The following is a 13,147-nucleotide window of genomic DNA, read 5'->3' as shown; positions in this document are numbered from 1 at the left end:
AGATTACAGATCATTTTGTTTACATGATTTTGAATTTATTAAATTTGTTCTATACTCCTTAGAAGATACTCTACTAATCATCATTTAATGCAAATCAGTATAAGAATGACATATATTCACAAATGCTACTTTCTCGGCAAGAAAATTCCTTATCGGGTGCTCCGAGGTCGAGGCTTGCTCACGGACTTCAACACACGGACATAATGTCCATTCCCGGCAAGCCCACCACTCATTCTTCCATCCCTTTAATCTTATCTACAATCTACAATCATGAAATTGTCTATAATGGTCAACTATTTCATTAAGAATTCAACTTCGACTTCTCGACTTTTCTATCTAGAAATAAACAGTCCGCTATACACAAGTAATATCTTCTTCATCGCTTCTAGTCCATTCTCAATAATTAACAACTCCTAACGAAATATATGAAAAAAATAAAAAAAAATACAAAATAACAAAAAAATAAACATAATAAAAGTCTAGTAAACACAAAAAAAAATAGAAAAAAACCCCTGTATCAGTTAAGAATACACTCACTAACAATGACGAAGGAAAATGCAAGTCATGAAATAAAAAAGTAGATAGATAATGAAAGATCTCTTTTTCTGGATAAAAAGTTCACTTCTATGAAAATTCAATCTGTTAGATCCAGATGATGTTGAGGAAAGAAATGGAAAAGAGAAAATGCCGAATCTCTGAAAGATTCATAGATAAAGTCCGACGTCACTGCCAGTTTGTATCGTGCAGATGAGAAATGCGTGTAAAAAGAGAAAGAAACCCACACCATCTAGAAACACCGTGCCAGCATTAAAGTGAAAAGACACCCAAAACAAAATTAAGAATAGAAAGAAATAAAAAAGAGCAAAAGTGATTACCAGCCGAAAGACTCGGCATGGAAGTCAACATTGTACTCCTCCCACAAAAGATCAGAGCAAGCGTTACGTGTCTCACGAACAATAGCGCCAGGACCGCAGACAGCGGCAGCAACAGCAACGTTCTTGTCACCACCGTACTGATCGATGCACTCCTTCAAGCTCTCACGCACGTACTTGCGAATATCAGGCCGTCCTTTCTCCTTAGTGCACCAGAGCTTGAAATTGACTCCGTACTTCTCTGAATCAAGGTCAGCCCAGGTGGCAAACGAATTGTCGGGAACGACCCAGAGGAAATCGATCTCGGGAGCAATCTCACCAATAGCCTGGTGAGTGCGCACAATCTCGATAGCCTCAGGGTAGGTGTATGAGACACCAGCACCGCCGGCAATAAGAACGACCTTGCGGCAGCCGTCAAAGTTGTGCTTAGCACCATAAGGTCCGTGGACAGCAACGAGATGCTCGCCCTCGGAGTTGAAAAGCGACCGCGAGAAACCTTTGCGAGCACGGATGATAAGATCAAGAGTGTCAGCTCCACTAGATATAGCTTGTTAGAAAATTGAAGACAAGCAAATAAATATATATAAAAAAAGACATACGGAGGAGAGGCGATGGTGAAAGGATGATATTGCCAGCGGGCGAGGTTGGCGATAGCAATGTAAACGTACTGGCCGGTCGTCCAGTGAATCTCCGAGAACGAAGACTTGATGTTCATGCAAAGCTTAACGGTGTCACCAGAGAGGTTAGTCGAGGTACCAACAACGTGGTGGACGTTGCGGAAACGAGATAATCTGTCCCAGGCAAAAATAGCTGCGCAGGTGATGACATAAGGCTTGGTGCGAACCCAGTGGAAGAAAAGAAAGGGTAAGGGCAAGACCAAAAACCAAACATGAATGTAAAGGAAGATCTCATAGAGACGGGCACGCAGAGGAGCGAGCGACGAAGCCAGGATAATACCAAAGCAAGTGGTGGCAATAAGACCTACGATGGCCTCGTTGTTAAGGAGAACTCGCTGATTGATGGGGATGACTGCGCAATAAGCAAACACATGGATGATAGCAAGGATAGTGACAACACGACCGACATGCTTGTGAAGGATAATGTAGCCCTCATGCGACCAGCCAGTCCAGTCGACCAGGAGACCAGTCTTGGAGCCGAGTAAGAAGAGGATTGGCATGTTGACGATCGAGATGAGACCAGTGCGGTTGGCAAAGATCTGCGTCGATGAGGCACCACCGTGGACGAAGACATAGAGAATGTTAAGACCGAGATAGAGTGCGATGATGGTCATGGTGCCATAAGACTCAGCATAGCGACCAGCCGGCTGGTAGAGAAGCGTAGAAGAGATCTTGCGGTAGTAGCGGACAGGCAAGGAGAGGGGCTTGGGGGCACCAGAAGACGTCGGAATAAGAGGAGTCTTTTCTGATAGCGATCGGCGCACGGTCTTCTTGAACTGAACAGTGTAAAAGTGCGCAAGAACGGCAGTGAGAAAAAATGCGACGACAATGATGTTGTAAGAGAGGTAGAACTTGCGGGACCACTCGCGTCCGCGCTCGTCGAACTCCTCCTGCTGGATGGCGGCCCACTCGCCGGGCGAGTAAGTCATATTTGAGTACTCGTCGTAGTACGAGTTTGACGACGAGTCATAGACGGCCATTGCTGCGGAGACGGGGAAGTACTCGAAGGGGGGCTGTTCGAGGAATTAGAGGGAGGGATGATTGTTCGAGGAGTGACGAGGAGAAGAAAGAGGAGGAGCGAGGCGAAGCTACTAAAAAGAGGACGGCGAGCGATAAGTGGCCGCTCACACCACGCAAGCCACAGACCCTAGCCCTGAATTCCTGGGTTTTATAGCTATGGCTTTATCTGCTGAACAGGTTCTGACTATTTCTGGCCTGCTATTTACGACGAGGATGAGGTACAAAAGGGAATACGTAGTTTACTGCTTGAATTGTGTCTTGCTGTAGGTTTATCACTCGAAAATGTGCTGAATTCTGATTCTAATTGCTGAGGTGTTGCAATTCAGTTCGGTTCAACTACAAGTAGTGTGAACCGGAACCGGTCGGAGCTTCCGATTGCTCTCGCACTGTGTCTGCTGCTTTCGCATCCGGTCATCTTCTCTTGTATTTCTGCTTAATGTCAATATCAGTTCAGCAGCATTTGGCAATTTATTACTTTAGTTTGACTATCGAAGAGAGGTAGCGCGTGCCTGGCTGTTTGAGGGCCTCCCTGCTATCTCTATCAGCCAGCTGGTTCGTGAACCTGCAAACCTTATTTTCTTATCAGCTACGTCACGACCAGACTCACAGATTGTCTTTCTATTGATATACAGCCATAATCACGCTATCGTTGTGTATTTACAGTTGCAAATGCACTGCATCTGCTGCTTTATCATATCAAATAGACCGCTGCAGAAAACTGCCAACCGCGTGATTGCTGGAAATGCCAGAAAGAAAAACTCGAGCTACGTGCGATAGCAGAATTGCAATTTATAAATGTATTATATTTATGATATATATCACTTAAGAGTAGATATAGCAACGTTCTCATCCCTACACTACTTGCTCCTACTATCTCACCGAACTGTAGACAGGACGACGGACAGTTAAATCCGAACTATTAAACCTGCCGCTCGATTATAGAAATAGAATAGTCGGATTTGTGACTGAAATGAACAGAAATCCCTGCCAATCCCAATGTTCAGGAAAGCCAGTCAGAATTCTGCCCTGTTGTGCGCTGTTCTATTCTTCTCGCTCTTACTACGCCGCCGGGGTCTCGACAAAAGTAGTCGCCGCAAAGACCTCTGCCTCCGCAACTGCCTTCCTAATCGAGGCTGCTCCCGTGCGCTACAATACCCTCTGCTTACAGTTATTTAGCTGCGATAGCCAGTTGTGAACCTTTGTCCGCTTCTTATCGCCGCCGTAGGGGAATTTTCGTAAATGCGTGTATCGAAAGGCTTTGCAGATCAATTTACTGTTGTATACTCTCTCTTGCAACAAATAAAAACGAGATTTGCAAAAGAAAATACTTTCCATTTAAGCTGCTGCGTGCTTTTGCTGCGAATGGCCTGCTTTCAGTGGGGTTCGTGCATTCATCGCACGCCATCTGCATCTTTTTGTGCATGATCGCGTCATTCTCATCGCTCGCTTCGTGCCCCTCCCCCGCCTTCATCTCCGTGTCCTGCTTTTTTTTTCTTTTTCTCTGATTAAGCCGACTGCAAATGTCGGATCATTCTCAATATCGATTATAGCATCCTGCTTGATTTTGTTACTCTGATCTCGTTCTTATCGCTATCTTATACGTTCTCATCTTGGGTTCAATAAATGCCATACTCATTTGATATTACGTTTTCTGAAAACACATCACACACATGCTCTGACTTTTACCGAGCTGATCCTTCGCGTACATTACCAATTCATACTTCTTGTCTGTGTATCAAGAATCATCCTGTCGTGCTGTTCGCATTCAATCTAAAACGTGTAGACCTCAAAATCATAAACGGCCAGATCGCTATCGGAAATAAATCCTGCAAACAAAATATTTCCAATAAAATATCTAAAAACGAAATTAGGAAGAGGGATCCTAATTATCTATATTATTTTTATTTATAGTATATTTTCTCATATCTCGAATTTGCCTCAGCAACTTGTAATTGCAATGGATGTACTGTACGATTTGTAAATATTCAATCGTTAACCCTTGTTGGTTTTTTTTGCTTAGTTAGATTAGTATTTCTAGATTGGCGTAAAAATTTTAGGAGAAAGATTTAGAAGATTTAATATATTCATTGAAAATAAGCATATGAACAAAAAGAATAAAAAGAAAAAAAAAATATTAAGATCCTTCACGCGCGTTCACAAATTGGGATGGTGATTTACAATCTCGTGGCTGCCAATATCTCGTTGATTTCGAGGAGCGCGTCAAGACTCAATCACGTAAAGCAGAAAAAATTTCACTCGTCTGATGTGCGAGTACCATTTTATCATATTTACTCTAGTCGCAATAGCGCCGTTTTTTGTCGCTATTTAAACAAAAATTAAAGATGGCATTGCTTGCGCATAAATTCAGTTACTCTGCAAATATCGCATTTTAAATCAGAATCTGACTTTTTTTACTTGTTGCTAGTAGGTGAATAAAAACCTAGTAATACTGTCTCAAAAACTCACAATTCTATTTACACAAATTAAAACAAATATAAGAAAACATATACATAAGATCAAATCATATCATACACTTGATTCAGACCACACCCGCCGCCATTGCATTCACCGCCTCTTCTTCCTCAATAGAACTCGTCAGATTCGACACTAAAACAACCAACTTGCCCGATTCCAGCACCGCCGCTTCTTCATCTGTCACTCCACCCACCACACTACTGTCAATACTCTGTCCAATATCTATTCCAACAACTCGTCTCAATATCGCTCGTGTGAGTAAAACTCGCATGCTCAGCGTATCGCGAACGTATTTCAGAACAACGTAATTTCTTTGTCCCATACTCAGTAAACAGCATGTAAGTAACCGCAGCGTAGGCGCAACTAGCTCGAAAAACACATTCCGTCCTGCCCCACTGGATCCATCACTCGCAGGCCAAAAGGACGATAATGAGCGTGATCCGGTGGCATTGACGGTAGTCTGGGACGCAAACGTGAATATTCCGACGTCTGGATCAATAGCAAGAAATCTCACACTTTGCACAACAGGGAACAAACCAGATTGAATAATCTGACCTGCGCCTGCGCGTGACTGAGCAAGTTCAGTGAGGAATACCATAACCGCCTTGAATGCTGTGACCTCATAGTTCGACACTATTTCCATTCTGTTAATATAACTTTGTCAAAGCGACTATATGCAAACACAATTTCACTAACCTCTGTTCTCATCATCAAGCTCTTCATCAATGCGTCGTATCGATCGCACAAGTAATAGCAATAAATTGTATCGTACCAGAGCATTCAACACGAAATACCGTTCAGTCACGTTCTCAACCGCAGCAAACGCACGGAGTACAGTTAATGACATTATCCGAGTAATTCCCTCACCCGAGACTGCGTCGTTAGCAATCCGCTCAATCAGCCTGTTCTCTTTCGATGACTCGTCAGTGGGCGAAGCAGATGGTAGTGGTGCTCCGTTTGAACAGCTTTCGATTGTTCTTTGTAGTCGTGACAGCTTGCCGCGCTTCCATGTCGGATGATCACAGATAAATACGTTGATCAGCGTGTAGAGATCAGCACGTACAGAAGCAGATGCGTATGGATTCTGCACAGCAATTAAAGAACCTCGGAAAACCGTATGCGCAATATCTGTAGCAGCATCATCATCTTCGTCACCAGCTACTTCCTCAAGCGCCAGGTAATGAGAAATTCCGGATATCAAAGATGAACATGCCGACGCTAGATGCTCAGCTACACGAGATTCCCACACATGAGCATAATGTAACAACTTTGGCGCGAGAACTTGTATAGTTTCGAGCATGAATGCATCTCGTCCAGGAAGCCTCTCTGGCTCGGAGGCAAGCGGCGCAGTATCAATCAGGATAATCCGTAGCAGCCTGCACCACGCAGCAAGACACTGGCTTTGTGCTCGGCGCAGGCAGACTACAGCATTGAACCTGCGACATGATAGCATTATTCTCTGTTTTTGTATTTCAACTGCTTCTGGCGTCGGATATGGTATCCGACCTAAATTCTGCTGTTCGCAAACCTTTAGATCTAAAATACCATTTACGCGAGACATATCATAAACAACCTCACTGGGTCCGACAAAATCGCTCACTCCAGACATGACAGATATCGTAGACGGCAACGAGTACATGCAGGTATCCTCAAGACGCAAGCCTTTGAATACCGACGCAGCATCGCCTCCAGGCACAATCGCATCTGCGAATAATGTAGATATCTCAGAAATTTTGACGGGGCTACCGCTGATTCCCCATCTTCCTGCAAGCTTCTCAATATCAAACTCAAGGAAATCGAGAAGCTCTAAGGCTTTGGCAGTCTCACAAGCCAGAGGAACGCCAAAGTCTGGTGAAGCTGACTCCCGATCAACGCCGCGCGTGGTAATCAGCAGCTTGACGTAACCTTCAAACACTGACGTTATGGGGTCACTTACGCTGTGCAGCTCAACCGAGGCATACTCGAGCAGGCATGTCCTAGAAGCAAAGAAATGTAGTAACGAGGCAGTGGCCTTCTCTTCGTCTGCCTCCGTAGGCACATACCTCACGGCAGACGGATCTTCCAGTTGCTCATAGTCGTCGCCATCCGACTCAGCCAACAGCTCGTAGAAAGTAGCTGAACCCCACCGTGTAGCATTCAATGTGATTAAAGGTTCAAAGGATGCTCTCGACTTGAAAAAATCATAGTCTGCACTGCGCAGCAAAGAAAGAGTCACTGATGACGAAATTCTTGCAGCGCATAACTTGTACAGAATTTCCATTGCGATCCGACAAAATGCTGCATCTTTAGGACTGACCGTGAAACTAGTCGAGGTATTTCGCACATGGTCTTCTAGAATATCGACAATTGTCCTGAATAACGAGACTTGGGAATCAACTCCACCATGCTCAGTATTATGCTGTAAAACAGCAGTACTAGCCGCAGTAGCGCCGTCACCGATCTTAAATCCAAGCAATAGATGCGAGATGGTAGGCACATCTGACAATGTTGACGCGTCAACTTCCAATAATGGCATTTCAAAGTTGTTAATCGACGATGATAACGACAACACACTATTCAAATTGCGCGATAGAAAGTCCAGAATCTCAAGCTTCAACTGATCAGCCGCATCTTCGCCGTCTTCCAAATCACTCGTCGGTCTCTGCAGCTGTGAGATAAATCCAAAAATTATCCTTCGGGATTCAGACACAGAATCCAAGGCGCTTAATAGCCGATTAACACCAATTCTGTTGCCAGTTTCTTGATAGTTAAAAGTCGTTTTGCTTGATATTCCAGAAACAATTCCGTTTGCATACGTTCCAGGAATCGGAGCATCGTAATCGAGATTCAAAAACTGTGGCGCCCGGGAAATAATATCCAAAACCTTGATCGACAATGAAGCAACATTCAGCGATTCTGAATTTACATATAACGCAAAGTGGGTGACAACATAAATATTGAACAAGATGGCGTCTTCGAAATTTCGAATTCCCAATAACGCTCTTGAAGACGCAGAAACTAGACTTGGCTTGCTACTATCGCCACCTATGACCGAAGCTCGCACAGCCGGCTCCAGGACATCCAAGTACACATTTTCAATACTCAGAATCCGGTAAATAACCTGCAATGCCAACGCCACTGCTGCGATTGCAACTTCCCGTATCGCACTTGGTTGAGTAATGACGTCAATCCCTAGAGCAGAAATTCCAAAGAGTACACCATATATCTTTTCCTGAAATAGTTTGTCCATGATCCACACACACGAATGAATTCGAATGTAATTATTAAGACCATGCGGCTGGATCGACAATTCAACATTGACTCCACCAGTACCAATCTCGGCTCCCGATGAAGCCGACGCAAGAGCTACTAGATCGGTATTGAAATTCTCAATACAATTGCGAATAAAACGTAAGCAAGGAATTTGTAAAATTAGCTTCTCCTTATCTGTCAACTCTTGCGTGGTCGATGGGTAAAATATCTCATCAACAATGAAATCAATATATGGCCTTATACCCGGCGGAGAGCGATATTTCTCTCCCAACGTCTCGGGATATGGAATATCGTTAATTGTACCATCAACTGCAACACAGGTAAGACAGTCAATTAACGATACAAATCCCAATATATCAGTGTAAGATGTCAACAGAATGTTGAATCGATCTTGAAATGACAAATGCTGAGAGCGGCCTGGCGCACCAGAGAGCGCATGCGGCGTCCGCGAAACAACAATCGGCTCATGCAATAGCCAGGCATCTAGTACACTCCAAATCTGATTGCGTTCATTCCGAGGAGCCTCAGATGCAAAGGCAGCGATAACATTAAAAATGGCCCCTGTAAGTGACGTTCGGCATTTGAGAAGCGCAAATAGTAGATCATACACATTTAAAGTCGGCATAGGCTGAATCAGATTAGATCTAGCCAATGACGGACTCCATTTCGCAATTTGTTCCAATAATCGGAAATAAGAGGCCAGAATCAAAGAGTCGTCGTCATTAAGTTCCGGCAGATCAGCAATCGCAATTAGCGAACGTGACGGCGCATTCGAAGCAAACATGTTTTGTTCCGGCGTAACATTCTGAAGATGAGCAATGTAGTATGCGAATGTCTCGAATAGATAATTCCAGCTCATACTTCGCGGCTGAGAGGAACGAGCGATCGCTCCTTGAAACGAGGCATCATCTGCACTTTTCAAAAAGTTGAAGGCCGCTATACTAGCCTCATCGCCAGCAGAGAGAGAAGCCAGCATATCGCAATAGGTCGCCATCATAACAGGAGTCTGACAATGCGCCGCCCAAGTTAAAAACCCGTATAAATTTCCTTCAGTATCAGACCAGAACGGCATTGAACTTTCCGGACGACCGACATACAGATAAGAGATAAACATGAAAAACTTTTCAAGCTCCATGTCAACTGGACCATCGTCGTCTTGCTGCTGAGCATCTGCATCTGGCTGTTCAGATATATTGTCCCCGAAAAACAGCTCCTCTTCTTTGAAACAAAGCTCTTTCAAGATATCTGGCATATCAGAGATTATAGCGTCAACTAAGCCACTCATCACCTCCATGAATAATTTTTCAAAATTTTTAGTTGTCTCAAAACTTACTTCAAGCTCTAGAGGAGTTCCTGCGCTAGCAACCGCACCCTGAATATCTACAGTCGGCTGCATAGTCTTTGATTGCAACAAGAATTTCATCTCTGTATGCGAAGTAGCTGCCTCATTTTGAGTCAAAAAATCTGATGCCATAATCATCATAAATTCGAATGCCCCGCCTTTGATGACACACGACAAGGCTGGTTTCAGTAAGTCTGAGGAATAGTCGATATTTTGCAGGAAAAGCTCGTCGCCATCACGCTCACTTGAACACATTCGGTTGAAGTAAACATACCACCATAAATCGATTGCGGCATGGAAAAAAGGGATTTTAGGTAGCGGTTTCCGCCGTCGCTCTGCTATATAATTTTGTAGTCCGACTGCGCTTTGCATAAGCGATTTGGCTTTCGAGCGATCAACTTCATCGAGAGGCACACAAATGGAATCAAAACAAGCAATCAAACAAACAGAATATTGAACCAGCACTTGATCGTACCGATCCAGAGTAGCTGAGATTTCCAAGAGCGATTTTAGTTGGCTTGCATTGACATAATCAAGACGAGCAAGCAAGACGAGAATCTGCGCTAAAACCTCATGCTCTTTGAGAGTATACTCCCGACGAAGCTTTATATTCTCGACAAATCCTTCATCTAAATCGCGACCTAGGAAATGCCCACTTGCCTCCTTTTCTTGCAATAAGCGTAGAACACCACGCAGGTCACTCATGCTCTTTATTACTCGCGCAGCAAATCCATCTTTAGCAAGTTCTTTTGCAAATTTAAGACACAGGTCATACCGCCCTCCAGCAGGCTGTAGTGCGAATTCTAGAATGACGCGTACGAGATCAAGTAGATATTCGCGTCTCATGTGGAAAATGATGGCGGCCGCTTGTACCGGCGGCCGATCAAGCTCTTCCGAGCTCAGCTGACCATAGTGAAGATAGGATGCGGCAATTTTCTCGTCGATGTCGAGCTCGTCGGCAAGCATACAAGCTTGAGTTACGAAATCTGAGTTGATTCGATATTCGGCACCATCGAGTTCGAGGGTAGAATCTAGCAGCCTGCCGTCAGTCTTACCATACAGGAATCACGTCATGACAATCCAATACACACCAGGAACCAATTGCTTTCGACTAGCATCATTTTTACTTGGGACATCCAGAAGATTCCGCAAATCACCTAATAATTCTGATATACTCTTCTCCAAGAGCTCATCAGGCGCATCGTGCAAGCTGAACAGCCCATTCAGCATAACAAACGGCTCTGTCGACCAGGTAAGTGAGGCCATGTTGCAAATTAGGTATAGTTATCGCGAGTTCAAATTCTGTAGGTCAAACACTTGACTCGCGTTGCATGTGTGGTATACCGCAGACACAGTTTCTTGCTTCGATCTATTTGCGCGTCGTCAGTTACTGATCCGCATCAAACAGGCAAGAAAAATAACGTACACAGCCAGAAATCCAGTCGCACTCTTGCTGAACCTTTTAATATCTTCAATCTGGGCTGAGTAAAGCGAGCTGTTAGCGTGCTTGGACTCTTTTACACAGAAACCGCAACTAAACTTTTGTTTTCATGATCAACAAATCCAATTGAGCCCTAATCCTGAGCATAACTGCACAGAATTTGCCGTACCTGAAGCTCCCCTGAAAATAAACTTTCCGTTCCTCGAAGAACAGCTCAGATTGACTATAAGTCACTAATAGTGTCAATAATGCTCTTTCTGTTTTTCTAAGCATAATGTTCCACTATGTAGAGTAAAGACAGTTGCTTGAATGACTTACCTTAAAGATAAATTCGCTACGCTGTTCTGAGATTGCGCGGCACATTTAGAGAGTACCAACCCCATATTGTTATATAATGAGATTCAAGATTGAAAACGCGATACATTTACTGAACAAGTCTCAACCCATCTTGTCTCGAGATGAATAGGGGACCAATTATAAGGCCAACTATTTCCTCTTTCGCCTTGCAAGAGCTTCTAGTTGAATAGTGAGTACACTTATTTTCACACTGATCAGATGCACGTCTAACAATCAAACAATCGATAGTGCTAATATTCGCACCCTATGTCCGTCAGGAGTGTACGTTGCGACATCTCCCACAACACCGCAAATCTGGTATGGAGTAATCTTTGTCCATAAAGGACCTTATACTGGTGGTATATTCCGCTTTATGCTCTTTTTTCCGGATACATATCCTCTTTCACTTCCAGTTCTAAAACTGCTTTCTCCATTATCTTCTCATCCACTAGTTCATCCGCTCACCGCCGAATTTGACTTTTCCTTGGCAGAAAAATCAGAAGACCAACAACTGCTATATGATGATACAGATACTGAACGAGAATCACCATTTCGGTGTAATGGAAGAGTTTTTGTGGGCCGTGTGCTGAGCTACTTTAAGCGATCATTCAAGTCTGGTGGGCTAGACCAGGTATCGGGTATATATCAAAGAGACCCAGTTCGATTTCAAGTTCATGCCTCACAAGATGTTGCTCAATCACGAGCTACGCATGCCCTTTACGACGAGGACGAAAACGGCGATCCATATGCCGGAGATGAAGCGAAGGCTGCTATGAGTTTGATTTCAGAGGAGAATACTTTAAGGTTTGCCAGACTTGATCTCCGCTCGAACTCTGGGTATAGTGCATCGATAGGAGGGCAGAAAAAAGCAGAAGATTTTTCTGAAGCGGATGAGAATGAATGGAGTGTGACGGCAAATATGGGCGATGTAGAACGTGGAATTTGGGATTTGATGACGCAGGATGCAAAAACGACAAATTAGGACTTTCTTTTGAGCATTTTGGAGTTTGGTGTTTTTAATTGGACAAGACACGTATTCCATGGAGGTACTGCTTTATGAAGCGATAAAAGATGAAGCTTCAGTACCATTATACTAAGCTAGCGATATCTAATCATCAAAAGCCACTCGCGCTACGTGCGACAAATACCTCCTCGCGATGTGAAAATATATATTTACGAAAAATTTGCGGCTATAAAGCTCTCGCGTTGTCTCAAGCATGTATATAATGTTCCAAACAATATGCCAACGTATTGAAAGTAAACATAAAGTGGAGTGAAAACCCGCATTATTGTAGTGTCATAAAAGGTAAGGACTTTGCAGTTACGCTGACATCATGAGCGCAATGTCGTTACGTTACTAAGAAAGACCCAACACAAACAATCATAGAAAAAGGGCTATTTCATAGACCGATGAAGTCATATATTGTCGTCTCTCTTCATAACCCACGACGAACCTGTGAGCAACCGCTATAGCGACGCACCAATGATGTCATAACCACTGGATCTCTGCTCAACGCTCTGACTGCTCTAACAATGAGACTTCCATCAGAATCGCCGAAATAGCCACTCGTCAAAGCATGCTGGTAAGGTGCATTGCAATACGATCGTCTAACTGATTTGAGCAGTCATGAGGCTGATCAATTGACCGCCAATCAGCCATGTCCAGATCGGGAAGAGTCTCCGATTTTGGAATATAAAGCGTAGTACCGTTTTGACTAATTGCTCATTTCTT

The 13,147-nt window shown here is 43.8% G+C and overlaps 3 protein-coding genes across 3 annotated transcripts; 1 reads left to right on the top strand and 2 right to left on the bottom strand.

Annotated features, from left to right (window-relative positions):
* Positions 1 to 871: 871 nt before the first annotated feature.
* Positions 872 to 2,529, bottom strand: V2V93DRAFT_357547 (uncharacterized protein; the record flags this gene model as incomplete). Its single annotated transcript, XM_066908033.1, has 2 exons — positions 872 to 1,409; positions 1,472 to 2,529. 2 exons carry the CDS (start codon positions 2,527 to 2,529, stop codon positions 872 to 874), a joined length of 1,596 nt encoding a protein of 531 aa, XP_066767625.1.
* A 2,484-nt stretch (positions 2,530 to 5,013) lies between these two features.
* V2V93DRAFT_332920 (nucleoporin Nup186/Nup192/Nup205) lies at positions 5,014 to 11,174 on the bottom strand. Its single transcript, XM_066907682.1, has 3 exons — positions 10,730 to 11,174; positions 5,741 to 10,669; positions 5,014 to 5,677 (listed from the first exon to the last, which is right to left on the bottom strand). Exons 1-3 carry the CDS (start codon positions 10,902 to 10,904, stop codon positions 5,109 to 5,111), a joined length of 5,673 nt encoding a protein of 1,890 aa, XP_066767624.1. The 5' UTR covers positions 10,905 to 11,174; the 3' UTR covers positions 5,014 to 5,108.
* A 148-nt stretch (positions 11,175 to 11,322) lies between these two features.
* V2V93DRAFT_365970 (uncharacterized protein) lies at positions 11,323 to 12,663 on the top strand. The gene is made up of 2 exons (XM_066909208.1): positions 11,323 to 11,605; positions 11,665 to 12,663. Exons 1-2 carry the CDS (start codon positions 11,538 to 11,540, stop codon positions 12,395 to 12,397), a joined length of 801 nt encoding a protein of 266 aa, XP_066767623.1. The 5' UTR covers positions 11,323 to 11,537; the 3' UTR covers positions 12,398 to 12,663.
* Positions 12,664 to 13,147: the final 484 nt, after the last annotated feature.

The sequence above is a fragment of the Kockiozyma suomiensis genome (genome assembly GCF_038497685.1).
Source record: "Kockiozyma suomiensis strain NRRL Y-17356 unplaced genomic scaffold V2V93scaffold_3, whole genome shotgun sequence".
In the NCBI taxonomy this organism is placed as follows: domain Eukaryota; kingdom Fungi; phylum Ascomycota; class Lipomycetes; order Lipomycetales; family Lipomycetaceae; genus Kockiozyma; species Kockiozyma suomiensis.
The sequence above is the reverse complement of the archived record's forward strand: the minus strand, read 5'-3'. Positions and strand labels throughout refer to the sequence as shown.

Coding starts and splice junctions, on each gene's coding strand:
- V2V93DRAFT_365970 (XM_066909208.1), top strand. CDS start 11,538: ATGAATAGGGGACCAATTATAAGGCCAACTATTTCCTCTTTCGCCTTG. Junction 11,606..11,664: donor CAAGAGCTTCTAGTTGAATA/GTGAGTACACTT, acceptor AACAATCGATAG/TGCTAATATTCGCACCCTAT.
- V2V93DRAFT_332920 (XM_066907682.1), bottom strand. CDS start 10,904: ATGGCCTCACTTACCTGGTCGACAGAGCCGTTTGTTATGCTGAATGGG. Junction 10,670..10,729: donor TCGAAAGCAATTGGTTCCTG/GTGTGTATTGGA, acceptor GCAGGCTGCTAG/ATTCTACCCTCGAACTCGAT. Junction 5,678..5,740: donor GCTTGATGATGAGAACAGAG/GTTAGTGAAATT, acceptor GAATGGAAATAG/TGTCGAACTATGAGGTCACA.